At 41.7% G+C, this 15,342-nt stretch overlaps 1 protein-coding gene across 1 annotated transcript; it reads left to right on the top strand.

Annotated features, from left to right (window-relative positions):
• The first annotated feature begins 716 nt into the window (after window positions 1-716).
• VDAC2 (voltage dependent anion channel 2) lies at window positions 717-13,806 on the top strand. The gene is made up of 10 exons (XM_037497987.1): window positions 717-1,109; window positions 1,313-1,367; window positions 2,696-2,764; window positions 3,648-3,697; window positions 7,234-7,386; window positions 7,473-7,525; window positions 7,972-8,199; window positions 9,478-9,628; window positions 11,818-11,875; window positions 13,221-13,806. The coding sequence occupies exons 2-10, from the start codon at window positions 1,337-1,339 to the stop codon at window positions 13,310-13,312; spliced, it is 885 nt and encodes a 294-aa protein (XP_037353884.1). The 5' UTR covers window positions 717-1,109; window positions 1,313-1,336; the 3' UTR covers window positions 13,313-13,806.
• Window positions 13,807-15,342: the final 1,536 nt, after the last annotated feature.

Genomic DNA, 15,342 nt, shown 5'->3' with positions numbered 1-15,342 from the left:
CAACCAGAGAACTTCAGTGCAGTTTCGTAATGTCTGGTCAGCTGGTTTGATTCATCCACCCCATTCCGGTTCAGTGCGGGTGTAAAGCAGCCTCATCCCGAAGCTGGGAACAGGTGGCAAAAGGGATCTCAAAGGCGTTGTTACAGGGCAGGGAGAGGAGCACCCCAGACCCCCCCAAAACCTGCCTGCTCTAAATGGTTTCTGCCATCCGCAGCATCAACACAAAACACATGAGACTTTAGTGGGAAGAACTCCTTCCCCTTTCCAGGGGACCACCCTATTACAGCATGAGACAGGGAGGGGCACCCTGAGACGTGCTCAAGTTTGTTCCAGGACGGGCAGCCAAGAGGGCCTCTCAAATGGAGCCCAGCCCTGCATGGCAATTACATCGCGGTGGGAGGACGAAGAAAGGGAGTGAGGTGCTGGAGGTGGCCCCCCTGCGCCTCACTTGTTTCTCCAGGGGCCGGGGGAGAATGTCTTACACAAGCGCAGCAAGCATTTGCTGAGCGTAAAACGCATCTGACTCCTTCCAGATGCCCCGCACAGGAAGAGTCTCTGCAAGATGTGGGAAGCACATCCGCGAGAGGGAGTCGCTAAGATCTACGTGACCCACGGTGCGAGCCGCCGCGCCCAGCCCTGTGCGTGCACGCGCCTGACGCCCCGCCCCGCCCGTGACGAGCGCGCGCGAGGCCTCCGCCCCATCCCCCGCCCGCGAGGTCCCCTCCTCGCTGCCTCCGCCGTTCCCGCCCCCTCGCCTGTGGGGCTGTCCTCGTCGCTGCCTGATCGAAAGTGCGGCAGTTTCTACCTTTCTAGTCCCCGCCGACAGACGGGAGCAGCCCACCCTGGAGGACAGGTTGTCCTCGGTCCACGTGGTCGTTCCGGAACAGGGTGGAGTGGACAGCGGGGGACGCTGAGGCGGCAGGCGCGGCGGGCAGCCCCGAGGGCACTGGCGGGGTCCTGAAGGGAGGAGGACAGGGTTGCGGCGGGCGGAACGGTGTCTCCTTCACTTCGCCCTCCAGCCGCGGCAGCTGCAGCCGGACCTCGAGCTAGCCGACCGGCCTCAGCTACGAGCGGAACGGCGGCGGCCGCCACCCTCAGGAGACCATCAGGTACAGCCCTGGCCGCATCACTCTTCCCTTAGGGCCTAGGCCCTAGCGGCTGAGCTGGAGGCCTGAACCGGACTCGGGGTCGGCCCTGGCTCCCTAAGATGGCCGCGCGGCCCCTAGGCCCCTTGCCCCTCTCTGTCGGAGACACCCCCTGCTCCCTTGACCCAGCTCACCCTCCCTGACCGCACTTTTTGTCCCTCCCGCAGATCACCTCTTCCCGCGGCCTCGCTATGGCGTCCTACGGATCGAGCTGCCCGCGGAGTAAGTATAGCGGGGATCTCTGTGGCGACCGTGTTGGGGGAGTCGAATCCTGTCGACCAGGAAACCGCAGTCTCCTCTTACCCCTCGGTTTCTCCAAGGGCTTGGATTGGCGTCCCTTTCAGTGGCCACTGCACGCGGACTGCGGAGGAGGGGCTGGGCTGCTGGATTTCGGATGGAGGGTAGACTTGGGGGGGGCGGGGGGAGTTGGTCGGTGGCCTCATTCACCTAAAGCTTTTGGACATGTTTTTCACGAACTAGAAAGCAAAAAGTTATAAATTTTGGGATTCAGTCTTTGGAGGGTTGTGTCAGTTTCCTAGAGGAAGTAGTAACCCCCCTTGTGAGAAGGCAAGGTCATTACATGTGCTCCTAAGGGCGTGGACGTGCTTTGTAGAATGAATGAGCTGGTGTAACCTGCTCAGATTGCTTGATATAAGCACACAGCATTGGCGGATGACTTGACTGTCGTCGTTAATATGTTTAACGTGCCATTTGATATTTAGTTAATGTAGACACTTAAGTGAAGTGTAGCTGACTGTGCTTTTTTTAAGTTCTAATATTTACATACTCAGAGTCTCTTTCTGCCCTTTAATGTTAGTTTTTATCTCCGTGAGATACTGTGGGATATATTGGGGGTCAGAGTATTGTCTTAGGTTTTCACTCTATCATTTGGTTGAATTAGTCCAGTATAGTGAATTTTGGCAAATTATATGTATATGTGTTTGTTTTGTTTTTTTTAGAATGGTGCTAGGAGGTGAGTCTGTAGGTACTGTGTATACTTGGGGATAGAAAGTATTTTTTTTTTACTTTGAAATGTATTTTCACGGTTGTGTAGCTACTTTACTGGGGTTATCCATTTTAGAAATAAGCCTTTGTTGGTAAAAACCTTAATGGATCATTTTATTGTAATTGCTGGTGGTCCATTTACAACAGGTTGGACAGCTTGATGTAAAGATCATCATGGGGTTCATGATCTCGTTCTTTTTTTTTTTAACATTTATTTATTTATGCATACAAGAACTGGGGTGTAGGCCAGAGGAGGGGGGTGGGGGTGGGTGAGAGGATTCACCAGAGACCAAGTGGGGAGCAGAACAGGCAGACTGATTGAAATGCACTGCTGAGGGGAACAGCAGGCAAGTCAGGAGAGGTCTGCTGCGCCATGTGGGTATCTCCCTGGCTGGCCAGGAATCGAACTAGTGCTGCAGTGGCTGCTGAGAGCTTCATAGTGCTGAGACTTAACCCCTTGTGCCACAGGGAGGCCCCATGAACTGGTTCTTGTACAGAAAGTGAGACAACAGTAATATTAACACTGGAATTTTTTTTCCCTCCAGCGATGTGTATTCCTCCATCATATGCTGACCTTGGCAAAGCTGCCAGAGATATTTTCAACAAAGGATTTGGTAAGAATTAAAAAAAACTTACATGAGAAGTAAAAATGTGATTTAGATTAAATATGTATTTGGATTTGGGAAATTAATTTTTTTTCATATTGTAAATATCTTGCTACATTAATTTTTCTGTTACATGCATTTCAGATAAAATTTCCTTTTTTTTTTTTTGTGGGACCCTCGCTGGTGGCCAGGGAATGAACCAGCACTGCAGAGGCTGCAGGCAGCCTCGCAGCCCAGCACTCAACCGCTGCACCACCAGGGGAGGCCCCTCAGATAAAATTTCTAATAAAATAGTTCTGTAACTTCAGGGAAAAAAAAAGCTGTTTTATTTTCCTTCAGATATATTTTAGGCCTTGATTGACTAGAATTATGATGTACTACTGTTCTACTTTTGTGGTGGTGGTGAGTCTTAAGGGTTATAAACTTTTTCAGGTGAATTTGGGTTTTCTTTTTGAAGATTTTGTTGCCATTCCGTACGTCATCCCCATTTTTGATTATTTTCCCAGTTTAGATTATTAACTTCACGAGGAGATACCTCTTTGGGATAAATGTTTATCCTCAGAACATTGGTATTCTTGAGATTTAAGTTCAGTTGATTTAAGTTCAGTTTCAGTTGATTTCTGATCTGATACTTAGTTTTAAAATGGAAAACATTTTTTGAGGGGTACCAGCCGTACACCATAACACTAGCCATGCGTCATAGAGATGTTCTGTCCTTTACGTGTCGGTTTACATAGAATAATTACAAATTTTTTCATTGAAATATCATATTGATACACAATTTATTCTCTTGAGTATGTGAGAGCTTTCATTTTCTAATGTATAGACAATTATTGGTGCTCATCTTTTATGCAAAAGAATAATTTTGTTACCTTTTGCTCTCTACTTGAAGGTTTTGGGTTGGTGAAACTGGATGTGAAAACAAAGTCATGCAGTGGTGTGGTGAGTGTTAGATGACTTCTAAGTTCTGATGACCCTTTATATAATTTCCAATCTATAAAATAGTCATTACTGAAAGATGCTTATCATTTTATTTTAGAGAGGCAGAAGTTAAGTATATTTAAGGAATTTGTATAATAGTAAATTTTGGCTTTGAATATAATTTCTGATTTTCATGTTTTTCATATTACTTTATATGTACTAAGAACTCAGGAAAGACTGTTCATGTGGGTCTCTGTTTACTCAGTAAGATTACTAGCTGGAAGGCAGGATATCTGTTAGGTTTTTTTTGCAAGTCTTTCATTTATTTATTAAAATCATTAAGTGTTCTGATTATAAAAATATTCAGTAACTCTTAATTTGAGTGTATTAATAATTTACATAATGACCATATAGTGGTTTTCCTTGAGGAGGATTTCCACATTTGTTTTGTGAATTTAGAGTGCCTAATTTGGGTTTGTTTTTTCTTTCTTTCTTTTTTTTTTTTTTTAAGATTTATTTATTTATTTATTTATTTATATGAGCACTGGGTACAGTCAGAAGTGCGGGAGGGCGAGAGAATTCACCAGAGTCAGGGCGGAGAGCAGAGCAGGCAGACAGACGAAGTACACTGCGGAGGGGAGCAGCGGGCGGCAGGAGAGGTCTGCGCACCATGTGGGACCCTCGCCGGTGGCCGGGGATTGAACTGGCATTGCCGAGGCTGCGGGCAGCTTCGCAACCTAGTGCTCAACTGCTGCACCACCAGAGGAGGCCTGATTTGGGTATTTTTAAAGAGGAATTTAGATAATTTGATTTTTTTTTTTTCCTAGCAAACTTCCTCAAAGGGAATAAAGTTTAGTCTTGTGTAATTTTTTTTTTCTGTTTTAGGGATTGGAATGTGTGCATATAGAACATTGTTGGTTATTTTGATATATTCTTGCTTATAGTTGTTAACTACATAATTGCGTATAATTGGTATTTTTAAAAATTAACCATGTTGCAGTTTCTTACTGCCTAGACTTAGATTTCTGGTCACATTTGTCATTTGGCTTTTTTTGGTCTGAAAGGAAGGCTGAGTATTCAGTGTGGTTGAGTGACTTACTAGCTTATGGTGACAGATCACAGAGCAGTGACTCGTTTCTATGTTCTCACTCTTAACCTGTTGAGACCCCTTAAACACATCGAAACACAAAAGACCTTTAAAAAAGTAGAAGTCAGTTCTTGTGTTTAAAAAGTTTACTTGCTGGTTGGAGAGACAAAATAAATTTTAAGCAGAGAAGTATATGAAGTATCAGTTTGTTTGATAAATCAAGATCTTTGTTGGCAAGTAAAGGCTTGTTGTGGACTGGGTTAAAGAAAGTCATGGTAGGGGCCTCCCCGGTGGCGCAGCAGTTGAGCGCTGGCTTGCGAAGCTGCACGCAGCCTCTGCAGCGCCAGTTCAATCCCCGGCCGCTGGGTGAGGGTCCCACTTGGCATGCAGACCTCCTCTGCCGCCCGCTGCTCCCCTCAGCAGTGTACTTCGTCAGTATGCCTGTCCTGCTCCCTGCTATGGCTCTGGTGAATTCTCTCACCCTCCTACGCTTCTGACTATACCCGGTGCTTGTATAAATAAATAAATAATTAAAAAAAAAAAAAAGAAAGCCATGGTAAAAAAAAAAAAGTGTCATGGAATTAGGTTTAAGATCATGAAAGATGTGTAAGAGCTGGGTTAGATTAGACAAAGTATGTCCTTATTTTCATTTTATGTGTAGTATTCATCAAGTAAGTACCTAGTCCCAGATAGTCCTGTTAATGCCTGCTTCTGTTTTCGCATCTGAAATGCAGAAATGTCCAAGGCACCCTAGAATATAGAAGCCTAGTTGGTGATGGAGTGAAGGGTGTAAACTCTCCCAGTGATGTCATCTGACCCAATTTTGTTCCCATTGTGTGGTCTTGGTTTTGTATCTTGAGGATTCCTTGGCATGTATATAGGCTCGCTATTAATCTATGGGATGATGATGATGGATGACAATGGGAAGGGTCTCAAGACGTGTCCCTCAAGATAAAAATAGCTATTCATGCATATTCTTCATTCCAAGTATCTGCTAGAACATGCTTCATATATATTGTTTTAATAATACTTTCCTTTTGTGTAGAGCATATGAAAACTTGCAGCGCTTTCACAGTGTCATTTCATTTTAGTCCTCCAGGTTTTGTTATTACAGTTCAGGCAGGACTGAGACCCAAAAAAAAGTTGTCTTCGGTGTTGTTCATTTAGTGAGACAGCCAGAACTGGATGCCAGGACTCCTTATTTTATTATATCCAGTGTTCTTTCTTAACACAATCCAGTGCAATTTAGTATAGGCATTGAGTGTCAAGTTAGACTTGAAATTCCTGTTAAAGAAAATCTCTAATTTCAGAACAATGTGTAAAAGACGTAAGTATTTAAGTTTGCTTCACTGCAAAGCAGTAGTTATACAAATGTTTTATTTTCTAAGTGAAAGATACTTGGCCTTTTCTTCTGTTGATACAATTTTTGATATTTCCTTAATCTTGGAGCTATCATAATTTCAGGTTGAAGTCCTATGTTAGTTCCTATCAGCTGTCTTTAAACTTTGGTTTCCAGTGCCCAGAGCATGTAACCATGATTAGAAGACAACTTGTGGATCAGAACTTCTGAGGGCGTTTTGATATTTTATATTGGAAGGTTTTAGTAGCTTGTCTGCATACTTTCTCAATTAGATTTTTGGATTATCTGTAGCAGATTTTAAATTTCAAAACCCTCTTTTATATTATGCCTTCCTTTTTGGTTAGTGTGCAATTAGGGATTGGAAAGTTGCTTTTATTTGCTACACATACATCATTATATAATACACTTATAATACATTTAAAATTGATCCCTATATTTAGATATCCTTCCCCACTAATGTCATCTGTTGTACACAGTATAGTTCCTATTACGCCAATATAAACCAGTTGTAGAGTAAATGTATAATTCCCTCCTTCTACTTTTTTTAATTGAGTGTGTGCATGTGGTTGGAAAGGCATGAAACCTGGTAAAGACTCTCAGAAACCAGATATTGGGATTACCAGGAATTTTTTAAAAACATCTTTTGTTCTCCACATAGAGTCCTATAGTGGGGTGCTTCTGCTTTAAGAAATTTCAGGAAACATTTCACAATAGAATATCAATTAATATTTTATTCAGTATTTCGTAGATTGAATGCAATGGCAAAACATCTATGTCTTTCAGCTCCCTACCCCCACCACCAGGCCCCAGTTCACCTTAGTAGTTTCTTAAGAGGGGTACAGTTTATTGTTCACTTGAGAATTAGATACAGGTTAACTTGTGATTGATTGGTTAGAAATGGTCGCTGTAATCCAAGGTGGCAATCGGTAACTTAAAAGCTAATATGTCACTCTTCTAAATACTCAGTAGCAGAGAGTAAGAGTATTCAGGGAGCTTAAAATTACAAAGTGCTACAGTGGGGTTTTTGGTTAATGACTTTTGTGTAAGTTAAACAGTGGATTTATTCTAGGCTTACAAGAAAAATCATGAAGCTCTTTATTGTCTTATTAGGAATTCTCAACATCTGGTTCATCTAATACAGACACTGGTAAAGTTACTGGGACCTTGGAGACCAAATATAAGTGGTGTGAGTATGGTCTGACTTTCACAGAGAAATGGAACACTGATAACACTCTGGGAACAGAAATTGCTATTGAAGACCAGGTAACATTTTGACAATGTGCTTGCTTTATTTTATTTTTGTATTTTGAAGACTGTAAAATTGAAAATAAACTCTTCTTTTAAAATAGATCTGTCAAGGTTTGAAGTTGACATTTGATACCACTTTTTCACCAAACACAGGGTAAGCATGGGTATTTTTTAATCCTTTAAATTAAAAGTATTCCTTTTCTGTATATTTAGGAAAGATGCAGATTTAGTGTTTGATAGTGTACTCAGCTGCCTTGGCAAATTTCTGTTTCTGCCTTGGAGCACGACCATTGGCTTACTTTCAAATATTTGCCTCTTTTTATTGTGGTGCTGACTTTGGTAATTAGCATGTTTCTGAGAGACCTGTGAGTGGTTGCCAGTTCTTGGAGCAGTCTTCTTAAGGTGGTGGCAGTCTAATTACCCCATTTGCCCCTGTGTGCTCAATTGGAGGTTTTTTTTTCTCTTTTCCCTTTTATGATTATTCTGCTACTTGTTTTACTCTCCTATTATACTGCAGTTTATTTTGTGACTTTTCTGGAGAAGTAATGTATTTATCTGTCCCATTGGCATTGTTTTTAAGTCACTTTTTTCTTTTTCCAGAAAGAAAAGTGGTAAAATCAAGTCTTCTTACAAGAGAGAGTGTATAAACCTTGGTTGTGATGTTGACTTTGATTTTGCTGGACCTGCAATCCATGGTTCAGCTGTCTTTGGTTATGAGGGCTGGCTTGCTGGGTACCAGATGACCTTTGATAGTGCCAAATCAAAACTGACAAGGAATAACTTTGCAGTGGGCTACAGGACTGGGGACTTCCAGCTACACACTAATGTGTGAGTACTTTTTTTAATCTAGGTACAATCTAAAGGCTTTTTTACATTAAAATATCACTATCCTTGGGCATTTCTAGGGTGCCCCTCAAAGGTATACAGTAAAAAACATTACACTGACTTTTTTTTTTTTTTTAAAGATTTGTTTATGTATGCATACAAGAGCTGGGGCACAGGCCAGAGATGTGGGGGGTGAGAGGATCCACCAGAGACAGAATGGGGAACAGAACAGGCAGATTGACTGAAACACACTGCTGAGGGGAACGGTGGGCGAGACAGGAGAGATCTGCCTCACCATGTGGGTTTCTCCCTGGCCGGCCAGGGATCGAACTCATGCTGCAGAGGCTGCGGATTGCATCATAGTGTGGTGTTTAACCCCTTGCGCCACCAGGGAGGCCCTAGACTAACTTTTGATGCAGAGAGAGTAAATGTTCGTTTTCACATGGGATTTGCTGTGCTTTGGTTTTTCAGAAGAGAGTACAGCATTCATTTGACTTAATTGTTTGTAACATTTGAGAGGCTGATTTGCCAGGATTGCCTCAAATACATGGTGTATGGGACAGACTTGACAAAATTTTATTTTTTTCTTATAAAAACAATGGTAAATAACAGAAGTACAAAGAAGAAAACCAAAATTTACCATAACCCCCCCCCCATCTAGATATATAATCTTTTTAATGTTTTGGTGTTTTGCCTTTTTTTAATTGTATATACATAAAATACATACTGACAAACCTATTTTATAATCCTTTTTCCTCTACTTAATAAACATTTTGATCATTTTCCAACAACATTATGTATTCTACAACATGATTATGTGTAATTCTGTTGTAATCCCATTGAATGATTGTACCATGGTTTATTTGATCAATCCTTGTTTTGGGACATAGGCAGAAAAAAGACCTTATAGGGCCTCCCGGTGGCGCAGTGGATTGAGAGCAGCGCTGTGAAGGTTGAGCGCAGCGGACCTCTCCTGCCTTGCCCCTTGCTCCCCTAAGCAGTGTTTTCGGTCCATCTGCCTGTTCTGCTCCGTGTTCTGTCTCTGGTGAATTCTCTCACCCTCCCGCGCCTCTGGCCTGTACCCCACTTCTTGTATAAATAAATCTTAAAAAAAAAAAGGAAAAAAAAGAGACCTTTTAAATATTTCAAGATTTTAGTAGGATACTAGAGACCCATGAGAGCAATGGCTCATATTTAAATGTAGTCATACAATATTAGCTTAGTGCCTTAGACATTATTATATTGTCTATTCTAGAGATACTGATTTAAAATATTTTTTAGCAATGATGGGACAGAATTTGGAGGATCAATTTATCAGAAAGTATGTGAAGATCTTGACACTTCAGTAAACCTTGCTTGGACATCAGGTACCAACTGCACTCGCTTTGGTATTGCAGCTAAATATCAGCTGGATCCCACTGCTTCTATTTCTGTGAGTACTACTGTGGGCTTCGAATGGGGTTTTTGGTTGTGGGAAATTGTCTTTGGATATGTTGAGTTGTGTTGAAAATTTGAACTGATATTTATAGAATCCCCAGTTTACATACAGATTGGGTTTAGAACTTGGAATACTACTTCTATGTCACTGTGTTAGAGTTTGATACACAGGCCTGGCCACAGGAGTTCTTTAACCTCAAAAGAATTAATGATAATCCTGAGCCCCATGCCTCTCTGAGCCCAGGGAAAACAGTGTTTTGGGCCCTGGGTAGTTCTCACCCATCTTGGGGGAGGGATGGGTAATAGTAACTTACTGTTACTTTGACTTTGTCTTTTTCATGGTTCACAAAATATTTTCAGATTTGATCTGAGTGGTCAGTGGCACACCTGTCATTTTGTAGGTGAAGAGACCAAAGCTTAGAAAGGGAAAGGATTTAGACTATTGCTGGTGGAGGGAAGGAGAGGTAGAGCCAGAACTGGTCTGCATGTCTTGATTTCCCTCCTGTTTAGGATGACCAGCTCCTTCTGATTTACCTGGGACCATCCCAGCTGGATGGTCACTGAAAGTCCTGCATCTCCAGGCTTCTCTCCTGTCTGGGGTTAGCTGGGTCGAATCACCACCATAGCCCTTTCTGCTGTTTCTTCATTTAACCATATTGAGGATGGGGTAGGAGGGAGTGAAGTATCTGAGGATGTAGAGGGGCTGGCTCCAATTTCAGGCAGATCAGCAGCTGTTCTTGTGTGTTCCTTATAGGTCAGGAACTGTCTGTACTGTATGTACTGGGAATGAAAGAAAAACCTTCCATGAGAGTTGTTTTTGTTACAGAATCTTCATTCCTAAGGACAATGTGTTTTGATAATTTAGACAGTTAAGTTTTAGCCCCATTCTTTTATCTTAGCACAGTTGTAATAATCAGAATGAGAAGTGCCCAGAATGCTTTTCCCATAGACAGTGATTCATTTATTTTTTGTTTCCTTGTTTCTAACTTCACTATCAATAAAAACCTCAAGATTCACACAGCACACTGTTCTCTTCAAATGTCTTATATGTGGCATCACTCCAGATTTAATGTTGGTATAAGGTGCATCTCTCTTGTCTAAAATGGGAAGCAAGTTTTGACCTTAAGAGTCATCGAGTGACTTCTCAGAGTTAGTTTGAAAACATAGCTAGCATTTCCCACCTATGTAGTGCTTCTGTTGTCCTAGTCAAGCATCATCAAAAGCATTGCTTAATGTCCCTTCACTTTTGCCTGGCAGGTCTCCATTTCTTTGAGGTTCTTTTTTTTTTTTTTTTAAAGATTTATTTATTTATTTATACAAGGTTGATTGATTAATTGATTTATACAAGCACTGGGTACAGTCAGAAGCGCGGGAGGGTGAGAGAATTCACCAGAGCCAGAGCGGGGAGCAGAGCAGGCAGAAGGACCGAAGGACACTGCTGAGGGGAGCAGCGGGCGGCAGGAGAGGTCTGCGCGCCATGTGGGACCCTCCTCTGGTGGCCGGGGAGCAGCCGGGGATCGAACCGGCGCTGCAGAGGCAGCGGGCAGCTTCGCAACCCAGTGCTCAACCGCTGCGCCACCGGGGAGGCCCTCTTTGAGGTTCTTAATTTGTTGGGAACAAGATGGTCTCCAGTGGGACATTTCTTCCTTAGATAAACCACGGTCATTGGTGGATAAAGACAAGTACTGTTTATCTGGGTTATCATTCTTAGGATTGGGCTTTTTTGTTGTGACATTACAGAAGAGTGTAGATAGACATCTAGTCATTCCCAAATCTGTTTTCATCCCAGGGATTGTTACCTTTTTACTGCAGTAAAGTTGAAGAGCAAGGTTGTCTGGCTAGGCTACCTAGATCCTGGAGATGGGGATGAGGTGGCTTAATCATGTCTTGCTCTCCAGTGTTCCTTCCAGTCTTGACTGGACTAAATCCTGTAATAGAATTGCAAGGAGAGCAAGGTTTGGTAAATGATGCCCCATTGGAACTTTTCAAGCCCAGACTGGCTTTATATTGAATTGACCAGGTGCATTAATGAGACAAGTGAGAATATGAGGGTAGTATTTTGAGTCCATCTGATCTTCAAAGGAAATGCTTGCCCTTTGGAAATTTTTAACATTCATGATTTTGATTCTTTAGAAAGATTACTTAAGTTTTTTTCTTATATTTGCTTTTGCATTTTAATTTTAGGCAAAAGTCAACAATTCTAGTTTAATTGGAGTGGGCTACACTCAGACTCTGAGGCCTGGTAAGTATTCTTGGTAAAGTAGGTTTGCTTAAGTAGTGTTTTAAAAATTACTTTAATTTCCCAGCTTCTTACTTGGCAAACCTTTCAAAGCATACAGAAGAATGGATAGAAGATTATTGCGAACATGTTTACTTTTTGCCATATTTTTAAATTTCATTTCATTTTTTTGCTGGACTGTTTGGAAGTAGCAACTATTGTTAGACTTCCCTAAGTGGAGAATTTTCCCTGTGTCCTACATAATCACAGTATTGTTACTGTACCTAAGAAAGTTTCATATTTAATACTCCATATTATTTAATATTTAATAGTTCATTTTTTGTGCACTTTCCTCACTCATACATGAAATCTTATAATTTTAATTTTCCCAGTGTTCACTCATTACTTTTGTTGTTCAGTCTATAGTTTAATTTGTGTAGTGTTTTGAACCTTGTATTTTTCAGCTCAGACCTCTGTGTGCATGAATTATCTGAGGAATCTTGTTAGAATTCAGGTTCAGTAGTTTCAGGATGCACACTCTTCCGTCTAACAAGCTTTCTGTTGATGCCAGTGTTGCTGGTTCTTGAATTACCATTTATTTGAATAGCAAGCACTTGGAACTTTTCCCCCTCTAAATACAGATTTTCACCCATTTTTATTATGTTGAAATCTAAAGAAAATAATGGTGCTCTAACCCCTCCCCATGTTTCCTTCCCCACATTCATTCATTAGTAACTTTTACCACATTTGTTTTGTCTCCATTCTGTATACTTAATCCTGTTGTCATTTTTCATACAACTTTATGAATTATTTAAATGGGCATTTTTACAGACTTGTAGTTATAACATAGTGTGCATAACCTAGGAGTAAAACATTTTCCTTCATAACTACAATACCATTATCACAGCTTAGAAGATTATCAGTAACTTAATATGCAGCCTCTTCGGATTTCCCCACTTGTCTCTATGTCTTTATTGTAGTTTTCCCTTTTTAGGTAGTTATGATTGTCTTTCTAGTTTCTTCTGGATAGTATATTGAACATTGTATTTTCTTGAACACTGTGAACTTTAACTTTTTTTTTTTTTTTGCTGCCGGGGAATGAACCGGCGCTGCAGAGGCTGCGGGCAGCCTCGCAGCCCAGCGCTCAACTGCAGCGCTACCAGGGGAGGCCCTGAACTTCAACATTTTTATGCTCTGTAACTTACTTAATGCTGTACCCAGGATCCTTCCAACTGAATTGTCTCAAGTACTCCCAAGTGCCCTCTGGTGGCTGACACTGAGGAAGTGACTGATCTAGGGTGGTTTTTATAAACTGTAGACTCTTCATAGGTGTTGGAGGCACATCATGGCTGTCTGCTTTTGTTTACAGGTGTGAAGCTTACACTGTCTGCTCTGGTAGATGGGAAGAGCATTAATGCTGGAGGCCACAAACTTGGCCTTGCCCTGGAGTTGGAGGCTTAATCCAGCTGAAAGAAACCTCTGAGATTGGATATCAGAAGATTTGGCCTTAATATATTTCCAGTGTGACCAGCAGGCGCTCTCCCCTCTTCCCCCTTCCTGCCCCCACCCCCCATGAAGGTGATCAAAAACAAAGGATGATCTACAAACAAGAGCTGTATTTTAAATATTTAGGCAGTTACTTGTTAGCTGGTTTCTAGTTGGATTGGTTATCTAGTTACCAATGCTGCAGAAGAGCAGTCACCTATACATTATTTAAATGTATTTAACTGTTAAATGCGCTACCCACCAATAATGAAATAGACCTTTATGAAAACTGTGCAATTGTGTGCATGTTTGTTTTTATGTTCCTTTTAACATTGAATATTGCCATTGAATGAGATGAATCAGTAGATGTTTTCAGATGAGGTTAAAAAAATTTTGTTAAATTCAACCATCATTAGTATTACTTTTGGTATCCCCAAACATTACAAATTATGAATAAAACAAGTATATATTATTAATGACTCCAAATATTTGCAGAGTTAAAAATGTGCTAGCTAGGGTCAGATCCCTGATACCCAGCTAATACTAGTTTTTCTGGTGAGCGTTGTGCTCTTTACCTAAATCTGTGCCAGAGTCCTCTGTAACCTTGAGTAACCCCAGGACCTTTTTAGAGTACAATAAGAGGATTTATGCCTTTACATCTTCAGTTTATGCTAAACTACACTGAATCATTGTTAACCCCAGGAAGGGTTGGAGATAAAGTGATGGGGAAAGGAAAGTGAAGGGATGGTGCTGAAAGGTAGTATACATGCACCAGACCTTTGTGAGCTATTACTATGGAAAATGAACTAGCCTCCAGTTAGGTGGGAAGGGACTATGTGTAGGGAAGTTGAGTAGGGTATAATTTCAGTAACCAGAGGAACTGTGAGAGGGTGTATATGTATCCCAGTGAGTGATCATTACTTACCCTAACAGACACTGACTGAACTTTTGGACCTAAGTTTGAGGCCAGAGGCAACTCCTTCAGTCTGTGGCCATTGGCCTTCATCTAGACTAGAACTGAATGGTAGAAGTCGGTAGGTGATTCTGGTTGGAAAAGTAACGAGGGAAAGAATGTTTTTTGATGAGGGGAGGCTGAGCGAATAGTTTGAAGGATGTGACCAGGAAGGGAAGGGTAGATTTGTTTAACAGATTTGTAATGCTGGATCTGAGGTAGTTTGAAGCTTGAGGGGATAAGAAAATACAATTCATTGGGACTCAATATCAACAAAATGATAAATGCTGTAAATACCCAGGTCAGGAGTAATCTCATGTGAGAGTAGAAGCTCAAGCAACTTCTACGCTCTGATGTACTAAGGCCATAAAGCCATTTCTGGTTTTACTATGTTTGTCTAAGGGATTGGCTGGAATAGCCTATGGGAGTCAGACACATGACTTAATGGCAAAAAGTTGGGATTTGAACCAATTTGAGTCAGAAGCTATTACTAGAAAAAGTCAGGAACTAGGTGTAAGCTGCTAAGTTGAAAGCACCTCTTGTTCTTGTGTGAAGTAGCGCAGCAGACAACTCAAGCTGTGGGTGGTGATCAATGGGGAGGGGACCTGTTCAGCGGGCCTGGCAACACCTGAAGCCCGCTGTCTTCCTCATTTGGCTAGTGGCCTTCATGCTGTGGCTGGGGCTCACTTGGTGCAGTCCTTTGGACTGGGCTCTGGTCATATGCTATGAAGTGTAGCACGAGTGAATTACCAGTTTGTCCAGGATGTACTTAAGGAAAATTGGACCTATTCACACAGGCATCCTAACATCCTTTTATGAGTGGGAGTGGGTAGCTTTCCAACCAGGGCCCAGAACACAAGGTGTAATAACCCATAGCTGTAGGATTAAAGTTGCCAGCTGAGGACTCACTTCCTGTGATCTAGTTGAGACCAGGTAGTACTTACACCTAGTTGTATTCCAGGCCGAGGCCACTTTTGCCTGAGTCAGTGTTAGTGGGTATGACATTTAAAATCTGATTTCATCTGTTACAGGATTGTGGAGAAATGAAGCACCT

This window comes from Talpa occidentalis, unplaced genomic scaffold, assembly GCF_014898055.3.
Source record: "Talpa occidentalis isolate TD23 unplaced genomic scaffold, MPIMG_talOcc4v2.1 talOcc4.8, whole genome shotgun sequence".
In the NCBI taxonomy this organism is placed as follows: Eukaryota; Metazoa; Chordata; class Mammalia; order Eulipotyphla; family Talpidae; genus Talpa; species Talpa occidentalis.
Note: the sequence above shows the minus strand (reverse complement) of the source record. Positions and strands in the feature narration are given on the sequence as shown.

Excerpts from the sequence above, each read along its gene's own strand:
- VDAC2 (XM_037497987.1), top strand. The coding sequence starts at position 1,337 with ATGGCGTCCTACGGATCGAGCTGCCCGCGGA. Across the intron at positions 7,387-7,472 it reads AAATTGCTATTGAAGACCAG|ATCTGTCAAGGTTTGAAGTT; the intron begins GTAACATTTTGA and ends CTTTTAAAATAG. Across the intron at positions 8,200-9,477 it reads TTCCAGCTACACACTAATGT|CAATGATGGGACAGAATTTG; the intron begins GTGAGTACTTTT and ends AATATTTTTTAG.